We start from the raw sequence: 17,894 nt of genomic DNA on the forward strand, positions 1-17,894 counted from the left end.
CAACTTTTATCTGCCCAATATTCAGCTCAAGGATTTGACAGAGCATACAGAAATGTCCAAAGATTGTAATGGTAGGACACTTTTCAGAGGGGGTTTTTTCTGAAGAGTAATAACATGATTCTTTGGATCTGATAACTCGGGATGGACCAGCGTTTTGCTTAATTTTCTTGTTGTCAGAAGTTTGAAGTGGTAGGAACTTTTTAAAGGAGGTTTTCCTCAAGAGTAATAACACGATTCTTTGGATCTGGTAACTTGGGATGGACCAGCGTTTTTGCATGATTTTCTTGTTGCCAGAGGTTTGAAGTGGTAGGAACTTTTTAAAGGAGGTTTTCCTCAAGAGTAATCACGATTCTATGGATCTGGGTAACTTGGGATGGACCACGTTTTTGCATAATTTTCTTGTTGTCAGAAGTTTGAAGTGGTAGGAACTTTTTAAAGGAGGTTTTCCTAAGAGTAATAACACGATTCTTTGGATCTGGTAACTTGAGATGGACCAGCGTTTTTGCATAATTTTCTTGTTGTCAGAAGTTTGAAGTGGTAGGAACTTTTTAAAGGAGGTTTTCCTAAGAGTAATAACACGATTCTTTGGATCTGGTAACTTGAGATGGACCAGCATAATGCTTAATTTAATGGATCTCAGAAGGTGGTAGTGGTAGGAAGTTTTCAAGGAAGGTTGTTCTCAAGAGGGATTGATTGATCTGTTAACTTGGGATAGACCAGCATTGCTAGAGTTTACTGGGGTGTCAAATGGTAGTGGTAGGAAGCTTTTCAATGAGATTTTACGTATGGGGAAAGCTTGGTATTGAAACCCTCTCTTACGTTCTTGTCTATGACATGTAGACCAGCATTGTTTAATTTTTGTATGATATATGTGTGGACTGACACAAAATTTTGTTTGTCAATAAAATGAAAAGGACAAGATAGAGTAGATATCTGCTAACATACCTTTAAAATTAAGATATAATTGGATCTCATCAATCTTGTAAATTCTTTCCATGTGTGTGTGTATCAGTCATCCAAGTGTTATCTGTCTAATAGATTAATTAAACATCTAACTGTTGAATCAATTATATGATTCATTGTACTGACTAATAGTAATTGCGTGTATTCTATTTTATTCCTAATGTGATCTCTGGACTCTTTTCTTTTTAAGTTAATGTAAATCCTATGATTATACAGTTTTTAACAAACCTCTACACAAACTTTAAGATATTGTTCCTTGTGTGGAATGAAGCAAAAAGTAAAATGCAACCAATGGTCTATCTCTTTCTGTTTAACATACATCTGTCTGTCTGTGTTTGTTATTTAAAACTAATTTAATACATTGAATATTTTATTAACTAATCAACCAACTTTAATTAAACCTTTGTAAATTTGTTATGTTGATAAGGTAAATAAATTTTTAAAAATTGTCGAATTTGCAAAATTAATTTCAAAATGGCAACTATTTAAAATATTTCAACTACAAAAATCTTAAAAAATACTAATCTTACAAAAAGTGGAAAAATACATTTTTGTGAAATATATATTAATAAGTACAATGACATCTTAAATGTTGAACTCAGATAACACTGACTTATTGCAAGTTTAGTCTGACCATGCATGCCTAATCTCAAGTTTCTCCGCAATAGGGTAAAAGTGTAATGATAAATAAATTAATATATTCAAAATAATTGTTATCTACTATCTCAAAAAATTTTCCTTTGTCAAAATTTTACCTTACTATGAAGAAATTTGATATTGGATACGCATGGTTGGACTAAACTTTAAGTAACTAACTGTAACTGTAAACAATAAGTAAGTTATTTGCTATGCAATTTCAAAGTGTCAACTTTAAAGTGTCATTGTATTTATTGATAAATATATAAAAAAGTTATTTTTATCAACCTTCTTATTTTATTTTTATTTTTCAAAAATCAGATCCTGTAAACATAGAGTTTACTAAAGTTTTGGTAGATTATTTTTTTAAATGAAAAAAAAAAACAGATATACAGGTAGACAGTAAGTTAAAATAGAAAGAGTTAGTCCATTGGTTGCATTTTTTACTTCATTTCACCCAAGGAACAATATCCTAATGTTGTGTAAAGAGTTATATTGTATTAATAATAATAAAATATGTACATTTTTCAAAATGGTATTTTTTATTGGGAATACATTTGTTTTTATTTTAGAGTATCTAATAATTACAAAGCTATTTTTGTGTCATTCTTTTATTCTCGTGTTAAGTGGCAATTTTAAAATTACTTTTTAAATCAGTTTAATCTAGCAGATGAAAAAAGTAAACCTCTTTTTGGTTCAAGTATTATTACCAATTTTTAAATGTTTTATTCTGTGAGAAAAATGTGGGGACATTCTTAACCAGCATATTTCAATGCAAGTAATTTTAATAATCAATTTAACTAATGATGTTAACAGATATTTTTCTTATGTATAATTTAATCTCGGGATATTTTAATTTTAATGTATTTCAAAATCTATGTCTGCTTTATAATATATCCTTGACTTGGTGTATTGTAATCCAGCAAATTATTCACGCCAATAGTAAGAAGAGTACAAAATAACTTGTATTGCAATTAATTTGAAACATTTTCCACAAAGCATCAGTTTTATAGAAGTTTAGTACAGAGACTGAGAACTCAGAAAGTCTGAAGTGTTGGTAGTATTGATAGCACCATGAGGCAACTCTCCCCATTTTATTTACACCTGATAAACCTATCAGTTAGATAGCATGGTATTGTTTGCTCAATTGGATTCCTTTCTGTTGGTGTAGATATCACAGTGTTTGCTGTTTGTATTGCTCAATATACATGACCAATGATGTCTTAAAAATTTTAATCAAATAAATTGATAAAAGTGTTACAGTTCACGATTTAATATGATTTAAAAAAGACTAAAAATGGTCTGAATTTCAGCAATTTTCAGCCTCCTTATCTCATTGGATGAAAATGATGTAACTTATATTATTTACATATCTAATGGTTGGTTTTAAGTGTGCAAGCTAAAAAGAGGGCTGTAAAAAGTGTATTATTTAATATATGCAACCAGTTTTGTTACTCCCTCATTGTGACACCGACCAAAAATAACTTGACTGAAAGATTTATTTCTTAGAGGAAATAACTTTTTTAGTATCATGAGAAATTAGATATTTTCTTATGCATTACAAATTGCTCTTACCCTCAAGGACTACTATGAATATTTAAATATTAAAAGGATTGCCATTGTTACATGTTAAAACAGAAACATAAAGTTTTGAGAATTTTTATCTGTCCTCTTCTGTGTCAAAACTGCAATCTTAAATGTATCTTAAAACATGTAACAAAGTCAATAGCAAAAAACATGGTGATGAACACATCAAAGATGCGAGTCAACAATAAATAAACAAAAGGACATACATATATGTTTGTGTTATTGACATATACATTAGCACATGATGAACACACCAAAGACAGAGTCAATAAGAAAATAACAAAGTAACATATATGTTTATGTCAGTAACAAAAACATATCTTAGTGGACCAGCTATGAAGTCAAAAGAAGCGCAAATGAACAACTAGAACACAACAATGATATAATACAGCAGCACATGATAAACACGCAAAAGACAGAGTCAACAATGAAATAACAAAGTGTACTTAAATAACACAATTATATATTTGTGAATATATACTATTGAAAATTTCAAAAATTTGTGTTATGTTCAAACAGATTATTAACAGATAGGATGTCTAGTACATATAATAATTTAAAGCCATATTGGACATTTTAAAATTATAAGATCCTTTTTTTAGTTACTGTAGTGTTGTATTGTAGTTTTTGTGTTTTTATACATCAATTTCTTTTAAGTTAGCAGATTTAAAAGATCATAACAATGGCCTCCTTTAGTTAATCACTTCACGCAGATTTCCTCATTTGTTTTTTTCTTTTATCAATATACATTCAGAAACCAGCATTAATATACTCTTCCATTGTTTTGTTTATAACTTTCATATATTGTGTAATGTACTACAGTTATTTTAAAACATAACATTTCAGTTTTCAGTGATAATATCCATTTTTAACACTACCTGAATTAAAAATCCACATATTCAAAGATGGCTATTAGTGTTTTGACCCAGTTAATTAGGTCGTTTTTGAAATTGTTTTTGAAAAATAACAGTTTCCTCAACTGTTTTAACTCCACTATTCTATATATAGTTTATTATATATGATGTAGTAGTTCAATCCATTGCATAGGCAACATGTTTGCTTAAATAATCATTAAATATAATTTTAAATTCATAACTGGTTTCTTAACTACACATGTTCTCTGGTGGCATGTAGCTGTGGTGTTGGTTGTGTTGATTTTATAAAATATTTGAGTGTTGTTACGATGCAATAAAGTCACTTACATTTCACACATTCGGTGTATTAATCAGTGGCTAAGGAAATGTATGCTTTATTTATACTTTTTTATTTCTTGATCAGGTACTGACTATGGATTTTTGCGGGATTTTCAGATCACTTACATGCAGACTTAGCTGCAGAGTGGAATAAGGGTAGGACATTTTTGTTAATATTAAAACCATTTTTTGATAGCAAGAAACATGACTAAAACAATATTTGAAAAATGCTACATAGGTATTCTACAAACTCTGTTTAGATTTTCCAGTTGTACATGTTTGTACATTTTATTTTCAATCCATTTTAATTTTTATTTGCACCAAGAGACATAAATTTGTCTCTGACGTCCCTCATTAATACCACACAAGAGTCAAAGAGCATTTGGTCAAGGTTTTCAAATTCTGTAGGTTTATATCTGTATTTTAGCAAGGCTAAGGAGCGTTTGGAATCTGATGCTGTCACAGACTTGACTCCAGGAGTCATGTTCGTCTGAAGAGAGCCAAAAAAGTCTGGGATAAAGAAGTTCAAAATGAACTATTTACATAGTTTCAACACCAGAGACACCCGGACTACAAAATATAAAAAAATAGTGGAATCTGGGACAATACAGTGGAATTGAGCACAATTAGGTTTACTACGATTTCTAAGCATGATGGAGCAACCGAGTTTTCTACACATAAAGGAGCTATGGTGGGAAGGGTTGATTCAATGTGAATGTTGAGTTTAGCTCCAATTCTGGCTAAACTCAATATTCACATTCACTCAACATGACCCTTCCCACTACATTATGGTTAGAAGTCTAAGTAATGTACGTTTTACTTATAAAATTAAATTTTAATAAACGTTACTTTAACTCACTTTAACTCTGTTTAGGTGTACTACCTGCCTATAAAGACATTCTACAACCAGTGTGTTCTGCCTACAATGATTTGTTCCCTTCCCTTGATACGCTATGTTTTCATCCGGGAAGAAATCACTCATGTTCATGGGCATTCAGCATTTTCAGCTTTGGCTCACGAAGCCATGATAATTGGAAGACTTCTAGGACTGAAGGTATATTATAGCTTATGTTCAGACTTGTTGTTCATGCATGTTGTGTTTGGTAACGTTAACATTTTGTTTAATGGTCGTTTAAATTCGTAAATTGTTAGTAATAAAGTACAGTACTAATATAGTAAATTAGACAATTAATCCAATTAAATTGTTTATTGGTTTTAAAGATTATAACTAAATTTGGAAAATGTATTACTAACTGTAATAATAATTAATCTAAAATTGAAAACACTCAAACTTATAGTTGATAAAACTTTTACTTAATTACCAAAATAACAGTATTTCATCATTTAATATTTATAATTAAAAGTGAAGTTAGAGATAAATTTGTTTTTTTTTTCAACAGCTATGTTGGTTCTCAATTAAGGCTTAAAAGGAGATGGCCTCTCCATGGAAAGTCAAAAGTAATAAACAAAAAATTGAGATTAAAATGTTACCCTCTACTCAATTACATGATTGCCATGTACTTAATTACTAGATTACAATTTTATCATCTACTTAATTACGATATTACAGTGATACCATTTACTCAATTATGACATAAGAATATTACAATCTATTCAATTACGAGGTTACAATGTTACCATCTATTTGATTACAAATTATGTGGTTTCTGATTTGAGGTGATTAACAATTTGTCAGTGTTATTGGACATGCATACATTCAGTGATTTTAAGTCCAAGTATTGATTAACATTAAAACTCCAACATTTTTTCAAGAGTACCGTGTTTATATATCTTTACATTTACATTTAAAATCATCAATGCATTATAACAATTCTTTATTTATGTAATTAAAGTTTTAATTGGGTAACTAATTAAACATTATGATAAGACAAATTATAAAAATATAATTGTAAACAACTATTATATATTTTAATGTGATATTGTTGGTGTTCCAGACTGTATTCACAGACCATTCTTTGTTTGGATTCGCTGATACATCTGCAATAATTACAAATAAATTTCTAGAATTATCTTTAGCTGACTGTGATCATTGTGTATGCGTATCTCACACTGGGTAATTATGCTTTTATTCATTTAAACTTGTTGTAAGGTAAAGTAATTTACTGTAGATCTCAAATAAGTACATAAACTTTAATGTAATGTACATTTTCTATTTGTAGAGTTCTTAAAACTTAGATTAGTAGTACAAAAATTATACCTTCACTCATTAAGGTTTGTCTTCTTTGAAGGTTTTTAAATATTTTAAAGTTATCCTAAAAAAAACTAAAGTTTAATTTGGTAATAGTAAGTTTGTATAATTACTTTTATGGTTAAAAATTAACTTTTTCCATTACAGTAAATATTGAACCTTATTCACTCTCTTATAATGCAGTGGAACTTGATAGTTGAAATGTTTTAAATTCAAAACCTTTGAATGATATGAACTTTTTCCAGTCCCTTGATATTTGTGTTTCATGTTTCTATAGTGTTAAAAAAAATGTTATTCTAAAGGTGTATGTCTATCGTACATTATTTCTGATCGATCTAAAATTCCTTGGAGTAGACTAGACAACATTAAAATGTATGGTCTTATTATTTAGTTCACAATGTATAGTTGTGTGCATGGATGCACAAACTGTTGCCATACCGATTCAGTAGAATGTCACATGATGTTTACTAGAAACAGCTTCCTTCCTGTCAGCTGTTGGCAGTGCCTATTTGATTTACATGAATTTAGCAATGTGAGCTAACGGAATGTATCCATCTATGCCTTGTCTCTCCACTTTTTTAGGTCAGCCCCATATCCCCCTTCCACTCCATTTTATAATCCCTCCTCATCATATCTTTGCATGGCAAATTCTGTCACAACGCATCTGTCAAAGTGAATACATACAACCTACACGTAATGAGCTAATTTTGACAGTGTCATTCAGGTGTGTATATTTGCTACACATGTAAGATAGAAATGTAACAGTAAAGATGTTTGAAATGATTTTCTTATTGCAAAAGACTGTACAGTTTGTTGCAATATACAAGAGCTGTTCAGAATGTAACAGACATTTTTAAAATAAGAAGTAACAAAGTTAAGGAAAAACTTTTATTATATATATTTTGAAAGTTACATTCTTTGGCTTTATAACCTAATCCATGTTCAAACTGAGGCACTTATCATAGTGTAACACAAGTTTTTCGATTCCAACTTAAAAGAAACTTGGCGCTAGAAATCTTAACCTCTGGTTAATGCTTGTGTTAAGTTTGATGACACTGTTGAAGTGCTGTAATTTTTTAATTATTTTTTTGGAACAAAAAGGAAAGGCCGTTCGAATTTGAAGCATTATATAGTTGGACTTCATGGATCACTCGCCTGTGCAAAGATCTATTCAAACTATTCAAGGGGGAGATTCGATACAGTCAATGGTAAAAAAAGGTGCCATGGTCATGGACAGGATTTGAACCAGCGCTATCTCTAGCTCAGATCTAAAGTCTCACGTTTTAGATCGATCGACCCTCAGCTCTCCCAAGACGCCGGCCATCAGCATTGCAAGGCAGGTCTTCATTTCTGGAAAGAGTTGGTAGTCACTTTTCGCTAGATCTGAGCTTTATGATGATGGGGAAATCTACCAATCAAAATAATCCAAGAACTGTTGGGCACTGTGAACTGTGTGTGGACGTGCAAAAGTCATGAAGAAACAACCATTTTTAGCTTAGTTTTCCCTGATGCCTGTTTTTTATCACTCACCATAGTTTTTGCAGTTTCACAATACCTTTTGCATTGACTGTCAAGCCTCGTTCAAGAAAATGAACCAGAACCACACCCTTATTGTTGCAGAAAACAGTTGATGTGATCTTTCTGATTGACAGAGTTTGAAGAAATTTTATTAGTTTTTGGGAGAATGTATTGTGTCCTTATTCCCATAGAAGAGATACAGACTGCTTGGTGACACAGCTCAATACAAACTGAATGTAGGATCTTTTTACCACAAGATGGCGGCTCTAGCCCTGCCCACTGATGAAATAGTGTCCCAAACGTCTGTTACTTTCTGGACAATCCTTGTATTATTTCGGTTTATTAAATATGCAATATTTAGTGCATATAACTATATGTAATATAATATTAAGGTTTATATTATATAGATTTAAAGTTATAATTATTTTTTAAGGTACTTGTGTAATTTGAGTTTATAGATACATGATTTTTCAAGATCCCTCAAGGTTTGAATTATCCATGTTCCACTGTAAATTTGCTAAAAGAAGCTAGCTATCAGATAAGATTTAATTTTGCCCAAAAATTATTGGTGTTGCAACTTTGCTAATTAGAATTAAAAGATTAACCTTACCTGGCCCTATTTGTTCTGAACATTGCCATGTAGCTGATTACTTCAGTTTCAATGTTTTTGGAAGTAGTTTTTACAAATAATATGTATAAAATGTATGTACCAATGGTTTAAAGTGCGTAAAGAAACAGTAACAAACTAAGAAAAACTTAAATAAATGACCTATCATGTGACATCATCCACAGATGATATTCGTCCATATCTCTGCTTTCCCTCTATCTGTTTGTTTTTCATGCTTTAGTGATTTCTGTTTCATGCCACTATAGTCATGTGATTTATGTGTAACTCCTCATTTTGCATGTAATATACTATTTTTGCTTTTCATTAACCATTCACACTGCATTCCTCGTGGCATGTTCTTTTCTAGTAATGTTCTTCTTACCAGATTGATGTTTAATTATTTTCAATACATACAATGATGAGAAAACAAGAAACCTCTTCAAAGTATCGACCGCTTTCACTAGATAAGATACAAAAATTGAAGCTAACCCACTTATATTTTATCATACAAGATAGTACATCATTAAATCTGTTTATCAATAATTTTATATCATTGTTTTAAGCAAATAACATTGTACAATTAGTATGTCATGTTATAAATCTTTTAATTATAAGTCTGTTATTCTTAACATTAACAACAGCTTTGTTATTTTCTATTAATTTATGTAATACTGCTGATTGAAAACTGGTTGTGAAATTCATTTGGTTGAAAACTGTATTGTATAACATTTCAGCAAAGAAAATACTGTTCTTCGGGCTAGAGTTAACCATGAAAAGGTGTCCGTCATTCCGAATGCTGTTGATACAATAGCTTTCACACCTGACCCTTCCAGGAGGAAAAGGGATCAAAGTAAGATGTCAAGTTATTTTCTTTAAGTTACAAAAGAGATAATGACACAATGAAGATGCATCTATATTTTATAATTTTTCAAGTAGAACTCTGCAAATTTTTACACCAGCTAAAATTCTTGTGATGATAAATTAAAAGAACTAATTACGAGTCCTCAGTCACGCAATATTGCAAAGTTTATTGAATAGGAAAAATCTATTGGTATGCTCTTGATCAGCCAAAGCCATCCCCAAACCAAAGCCTATTCTCTTGAAGTAAAGGACATGTAATGAATGGCCTTATTCATTTCATTAGTTCTTTAATTACACTAAGCACCAGTTATTTAAAGTTTCTTTTACAATCAAATTTAATATTTTAGTCCCTGGATTGCTGAATTCTGTGTTTATTTTTAGTACATTCCTTTAGTCAGCAATCTAAAACAAATGATACTGCACTGATGCTTTTAGATGTTACATCGTTGCAGTAGAGAAATTAAAATGTTTAAAATAGCACTGGGCATCGTCGTCATTAATAAATGTAAAATATGGATACACGAATATATGGACATAGAATTAACACATTTTAAATAGTGTTTGATAGGTTCAATGTGGGATAGGTGTAGAGCACAGGTGTGGGTACAAGACTGAAATTGCAGGTCTAAGTTTTGTAACGGCCAATGATCGTCTTTATCAGCTGGCAAGGTTCAGTTGATTGAGATTAGTCTTTCTTCACTTGTACAATTGAGTTGAAGATTGTGATTTTAAGTACTGAAACAGTAGACAAGCTTGAATAAAACAGGAGTCAATAAGATTTAAAAGTCTTGGCTGTTCTAGCGCTTTCATCAGTCAAACAGGGTGTAGTTTCAAAACACGTTACATCGAACCTGACCCTAGTTTATCGCCAATTTTGCACAACATAGACATGGACTGCGCCATACAATGAATGACGGACTCAGAATTTTTAACCCTCCGAGTGCCACATACCCACTCCCTTAATACCACAGATTTTTTGGCATTTTTACAGTTCTCTTTTTAAAAAACCGTATAAAATGCAATTTTGTAATTAAATTGTTCATGTTATATACCAATGTATTAAAAAACAATAAGGAATAAAAGAAGTATAACAGTATTGTACTTGCCCTCTGCCTGTTCAGGTATGTAGCCCTCTGAAGTAAAATAAAATATTCACAATTTTGTCATGTCCTATCCACTACACAGTATTTCACTATGTACACGAAAACACAGTTTCAAAATAGCCATTTTTCCAAATTTAATAAGTTTTACAAATATATAAACTCTGTTTATATTTAAACTAAAAACCAAACTATAACATTGATAAAATCACAAGTATATACACAATTCTTTCCCCATGTTTACTCTGAGTGTCTGCCTTTCTTTTTCTTTTAGGCCTAAGGGGTCTCCAGAAATATTCTAATAAGTGGAAACATTCCCTGTGCACACCTGTATTACAGTCAGGGCACCAAAATCTGCTTCAGCCTCTTTTTTTTAGATTTAGCAAACTGTGCACTGGCGTAATTTGACCCTAGCTTCAAAGTTCATTAGGGTCCGGTTCATACTCTTCACCACTGCCACTTGAAAAATCACGAAGTGAAATGTTTTTAGGTATATCAGGAGCTTCAATGTCACTTGCATCGTTTTCACTAGATACATATTCATCTAAAACATCCTGAATTTCACTAGAATGTTCCAAAGCATCACAATCCATGTTTGAAAATCACGCAACACTGCAGTCAGCTGTCAGCATTACGCAGTTGTAACGTATCGTCAAAACAAAGTATGACGTAATGCACTGCCTCCACAATTATGCATTGTTGCGATTATATGTACTATAACAAATCTTCATCTTTCAAATGATACCAATTTGACTATTTTGCTGCCATTTTAATATGAATATAATACAAAGCGCTGTTATATAGTCGTGGGCACGACTTTTGCTGTCATAATAGGCATTAATTACTCGCGGCTGCGACGAAAAGCTCTTGGAGGGTTAATATATGGCCGAAGGGTAGAAAATTAAATTTGTGATATACCAGCTGTTTAAAAATGAATAATCAAAAAACTATGATCTGAATGAGAAGCTACACTTCAAGTTACACTCCATCTTCACTGCTATTATACTATGGAATAAAGATCAATCTCAATCAACTGACTCTTGACAGCGATAATGATCATAATAGCGATCATGACAAAGTAACTTAGTCCTGCAGTTTTAGTTCATACTTGCCCACACTCAGGGTCTAAGAATGTTTTAATTTTGTATTCGTATACTTGTGTATGTATCAGTTATGTGTTTTGTTTTTGACTTACTAATAATGACGGCATCCAGTGTTGAAAACATTGTAATATTGGTACTGCTGTTACAATGATGTTTTAACATTGAAATATTGGTTATTGAGTTGCTGCCTCAGGGTATGTAGTAAACCTACTTAAATAAATTCTATTACATATCAGAAATCAAGAGGAAATCATCACAAAAATCTAAGAATTGATTTGTTTGCCTGCACTATTAAAGCCTAGGACTCGTGGAAACAGTTCTCAGAACAGTCTCCTCAACAGTGCAAATCAATAACAAAAAGACACTATACTTTCACACTTCTTTGGCTATTGCAGCCAAAATCATAAACCGATTTTCTCTCACTTGCTTCTTTGAATACTATCATACTGTACTAGTTGGAATTCAGAACTAAGTTTTCCTTCAGAAGTTTTTTGACCTAACCTCAGTAATGGCAGAGTGTATTGTGCTGTTGAATCTTTGACAGATGTGTAGTAAAAACCTAGAATATTGAACACGTGTAACTAACACTCTTTGTTCAATATGTCCCAACATTTATTTTCAATGCAGATGTTGAGTTTAGCTCTGAGGAGCTTTAGAATAGAATCAACCCTTCTTACCATAGCTGCGTTATTTATTTTCAGTTAACTCTCATCATCATTTATAGAAATGTGGATAGTTCAATCTCTCACTTTAATTCATAAAAAAATACCTAGTGTTGTGGTTATTTCATGTACACATCGGTTTGTGTTTTTTTTTCATATAACATAATTTTCACCACTTAACAATTTTCCATTGCTTATAACCTTAATACTGGCTACCTTAATAACTAGTTGTATTGTAGTGCAAAATTTCAGTTACAATTGAAAGGCTATATGGTAAGGATTTAGCGACTTTCTTTGTAAATTATCAGTTACAGTAGCAGGTTCCCTGTTTTCAGTTACCATTGTTATCGTGAGCCGGTTGGTCTACCGCAAAGGGATTGACCTGCTTGCTCAAGTGATGGCTGACATCTGTGTGAAATATGGCATGGTGAGTCCATAGTGGATTGATCTTCAGATTGCCAAAATATTTAAAATTGAGAACTAAAATACTCTATTCAAAATTTATAGTCTCACTAAATTGTGTGCAACACAGTTCATGTAATTAAATGTTTACACACAATAATATGACAATAAATAAGTCTTTTCTATTCTCAAAATTAATTTTAGAATAATAATATGTTTTAATAAGGTTTTTAGTAAGTCCTTACTTAGTCATTTAAATTAATTAATACCTTTAATTTTATCAGGAGGCATTTCAAAAAGAACGTATTCCCAATGTGATTATTTTTGTGAAGAATTCCAACTTATGGTGTTAAAATACCTGGCTGGTTTTTCCAGTATGAACAAGATAGAATGGTAATTGTTTAGTTTACAAGTAAAAAGGATAGTATTATGTCAGAGATATAATGACAAAAAATTGTCTCTTAACCTGTTGTAACCTGTTGGAGTGTGCTGGTCGGCCATTGTCCAACCCCAAAAGAGAATGGACAAAAGTCATCCAATTTTAACTAGTTTTTTAAATATTGTGTATTATTTATTACATAATAACATATTTATATGAAAATGTTTTGTTAAAAATCTAGTCAGTGTCCTTTTCTTCATGCAATAAAAAATACAATTTTTATGAATAGTGAAACAAAACGAAAAGGAAACTTTTAATAACAATCTTTAAAATTGGTTGCGTCAAATAAGATCAAAAACATAAATGAAACTTGAGAGCTCTCACAGAACTGTAAGTTATACAATAAGAGGTTATGAATTAATACAAGAAAACCTAGTGAAAATACCCAGCCATACAAACCATTGAAACTGCAGTAGAACGCAGCACCATTCAGTAACAGATGCTTGAACGGTTCATGTGTCAAGAATAGGACACATTTTATGGATACAATGAGCCAAACACCTAGATTTAGTTTAACAGGTGACACGCCTGCACTTTCCAGTAATTGTCAACAGGTTAAATCCTTTAAAAAAGTTTTCAGGTTTGCAATAATTTTGATTTACGACTTGATTTATGTCTGTGATCTATTTGACTTTCCAAACGTACTCGAGCCATGTGTCTAATGAATAAATATTATAAAAATATACTTTACAATGTGACAAAAAAATCGCAAAAAAGTGAATAAGCTTACATTTTATACGTTGAACGATGTTTGCACATGGTCATCCTAAGATGTTGGTAATTTAAGATTTTTGTCGGTGTAACTTCTCTATTGTTGTATTATCAATTTTACTAGAAATTTCTGGAGTCTGCCTTTTTTGTCTATTGTGTATAAAGCGTAGACAGGCTTAATTGCTTTAAAAAAATTATGAATGGAAATGGATAGTATTCTTGCAATTAAAATTGTATTAAAAGTGAATCATTTTCATATCATTTAAGTATTGATTAATTAATTAACTTAAGTAGCATAAAATATATTTCTATGTACATTTTCTGATGTATCTACCTTGGGTTATTTATGATCATTGTTCTCTTAATTACTGTGAATAAATCAGCGTTGTAGTTCTATTCTGATGGTGTCTATAATATTTGATAATTCCTTCTATCAAATTATAATGTCAAGTAGTGGATTCGTAGATCTTTATGATTTGTACATTCAACTGTTATACATGTTATAAACTCACTATTCACCATGCGTTGCGTTTATATGAATCTAGAAGGTGCATCCATTTGTTATTTAATCACCAAAATCGTTTATTAAGTTATATTTATAGCTTTATTTAGAGGATTATAAATGAAAGATAACACGGTTTAAATACTAATTTTAAATGTTCTTATTATGTTTGCTAATCCCTCAGTTATAAACAGTGGTTGCGTTATTTAAACGTAAGGTGTAAAAAATCTTAACAACTTATCAGACATTTTTTCAGTGATACAAATTCAGTAACACTAGGTTTCAAGATCTGCAATGTAATCTCTTTTGCAGGTGAATAACTAACCTAACACATAATTAAAACTTAGAGTAAAATACACAAATCTTACCATAGCATTGTAACATGCATAAGTCAAGGAATCACAACCATGTTGTGTGTCAATTCCATGCACACTAATGAATGATGGCAAATGTCTGGAAAAATCCTGTTCCTACCATCGTCAATAACAAACTTCAAACAAAGAGTATCATCTTGATTAAAATCAATATGTTCAAGAAAATTGTACAATAAAAACAATACAAAATGTTTTAAAATATCATTAATTGTCATTTTAGTGATATATTGAGTTCCTATATACAAACTAGTATTGCTAAAACTTAGTGAGAAAATTTCATACTACTATCCAAAGACAGAAACTTTACAAATAATCAAGATAGAAAAACTTTAACAAAGAAGGCCATGTCAAATTATCAAAACGCTTGCATTATGTGATAAAGAAACCATTGATTACTGGTCATTGGTTCAGCCAATTACAATTACTTTATTCCTCCTATACGAATGAATGGGTATTATTGGCAGTTTAAGTTTAATATTTTTTGACCGAAGATGGGTCTCCAAAGTGTGGTAAAAGTATTTCAAGAATTTAATTATGTGAGCAAAGTTTTTACATGGTGTGAACAAGACCAATTACTTACTTAAATTAAAATTTTTGTTACAAAAGTACATTCTAGTTGTAACCCTTTCACTTATTACAATTGACAAAAATTAAGAGAAAATGTTTGTTTTTTATTATGCATTTAAAGGTCAATTTTAAGCACAAAACATTTATTTTTTAAGTAAAAAATTTACCCAATAACATTTTTCTGACTGTTTTTGTTGAATTTGACTTATTGATAATAATTTGCTGTGCCCTCTTTTAGTTTATTGCCACATTCAATTTATCTATGTCATGTTTTATGATAGTAATAAATTATTTGATTGGTTTTTAAGTGGGCTTAAATAAAACAACATTAAAAATAGAAAACATGTAAAAATTTCACAGTTATTTGTCAGCAAATAACTAATTATTGTAGAAATGTTTAGAGTATAATTACCACTTTATGCCTTAGTGATCATTAATAAAATTACATATTCCATTCAAATTCACATGCATGGACAGTGAATTAAAGATTTTCAGATTCTGTCCACTTTTCATGCCATAAACAAAAGAGTGTTGCAATAATTTTACAGCATCGCAATTATTTATTGTATTATTAACAACTCACTGGCAGTCTTCAAACAAACAATGACACATAATTTTCTGTGTGTTTTGGTGACAACAAATATGTCTTTATTTAATAACATTCATTTAGTTAATTTATGTATTCAAAGTGAAATTGCAACATATAAAAATGTTACTTAAATAAATTGAAAATTTATGTATTCAAAGTGAAATTGCAACATAAAAATGTTACTTAAATAAATTGAAACATGTATTTTTGTAAGGTTCACTTTTTGATTGGAGGTGATGGACCCAAGCGTGGTCTCCTGGAGGAAGTCAGGACAACTTTGAACCTCGAAGATCGAATTGAGTTTTTAGGGAGCCTGGAACACTCGCAGGTCCGAGACGTGTTGACTCAAGGTCACATTTTCCTCAATACCTCGTTAACCGAAGCTTACTGCATGGCGATAGTTGAAGCTGCTTCATGCGGGTAAACTTATATTGCTTTGATTTATTTTTAACGTTAGCATTATTGTTCGTGTAATCAAATAGTGATTGTCCTTAGCATTGATTCAGTTTTGTTAAACCTTAATAGACTAAGTAATATTGCTGGATTCTTTGAGTACCAAGAGCCGATTTAATCTCACAAATAATTCAGAGAAATGATGAAGGATGAGGTCTGCCCTCCAGTATTTCTGAATAGTGCTGAAAGCCGACCAGATTTGCTTTTAGAATATTTATTATTCTTTTACTAAATGTTGACATATGGCATTGTACTTAGTCTCATTTTATATATAATAAATCAAATAAAATAGATTATCTAACTTGATTTGATTTGTTACAGCTGGTAATAGCTATTTGCCAAATATGATAGTCCACTTATTGTACGGATGCAGATTTTTATCATGTTGCACTAATGTATTAAAAAGTTAAAAATTTCCTTTTTTTAACACATTTGTGCCTATTTATTTAGGAAAAATAAAAAAGGTGCTTACAAATAATTTACAATCATACATTTAGAATTTTAATTATTTTCTATTTTTATTTAACATTTTTAACAGATTTTAAAATTTAAGTAAATATTATAAGTTAATAGTCTTCTTTTTCCTATACAGAATAAAACAAAAATAATTCCATTATGTTTATTTGAGAAAAGGTTGTAAATTATTTGGCAGAACACTACACAAATACCTAAAGAGTAATTGGTATTGAGGGATGTGAGCTGTCATAAATGCTTGGCACTGACCGTGCCACCCCCTCATTATGCACTTGGCACTCAAAGGGTTAAAAATGAGCTAACATTTAATTTATTAAAGAATGAAATTAGAGGTGTGTGACAGACTTCTTGTATGAGAATAGATTTTCTGTGAGAAAGCATCATGCCACAGGTCTCTTCAAGAAACTGTTTCCTTCTTCAGCCTTGTCAATCATTTCCTTAAACATGTTTACTCTCACTTGATGATGTGTTAAAGCTAAATTCAGAATCTCGAATATTCCAAATATTCAATAGACTCGGATTCGAAAATCGATCAACAGGATTTAACAATTGAATCTGCAGAGATTTGCTGTGTCGTTTTTTATTAAAAATCGCTAAAATGTGTTTTTGTAGTACATTTAAGTTAAAAATAGTTTTAAAAAATGATACAAATGTGAGCACATATTTGTTTGCAGATTAAACCCTTTGGAATAGATTGGTATTCCTAGAATACATTTTGTATTACTGGATGGTCTCTAAAGGTTTTAGAATGGCAGAATTTGGATTGATGATAATTTTGTCTATATAATACTTAGGTTAAAGAGGCCATTAAAATTCTAAATTCGAGAATCGGGAATTGATTTTTAAGATTTGGAATAGGATTGGAGATTCGAAAATCCCTGATGTTCCCATCACTTCTCTCACTTATCTTTCTCCAAGGGATAACAAGATGGAAAACATTTGTA

General features: G+C 30.8%; 1 protein-coding gene across 2 annotated transcripts in view; it reads left to right on the forward strand.

The window, feature by feature from the left end:
• Positions 1–17,894, forward strand: part of LOC124362131 (phosphatidylinositol N-acetylglucosaminyltransferase subunit A) — a 31,513-nt gene that overhangs the window by 5,830 nt on the left and 7,789 nt on the right. For both annotated transcript variants that reach the window (XM_046816349.1, XM_046816348.1), the window contains exons 3-7: positions 5,254–5,433; positions 6,335–6,453; positions 9,448–9,563; positions 12,775–12,866; positions 16,238–16,443. In XM_046816349.1, the coding sequence (XP_046672305.1) occupies positions 5,254–5,433; positions 6,335–6,453; positions 9,448–9,563; positions 12,775–12,866; positions 16,238–16,443 (713 nt within the window). The remainder of the gene's footprint in view (positions 1–5,253; positions 5,434–6,334; positions 6,454–9,447; positions 9,564–12,774; positions 12,867–16,237; positions 16,444–17,894) is intronic.

Source organism: Homalodisca vitripennis, chromosome 5, assembly GCF_021130785.1.
Source record: "Homalodisca vitripennis isolate AUS2020 chromosome 5, UT_GWSS_2.1, whole genome shotgun sequence".
Classification (NCBI taxonomy): Eukaryota; Metazoa; Arthropoda; class Insecta; order Hemiptera; family Cicadellidae; genus Homalodisca; species Homalodisca vitripennis.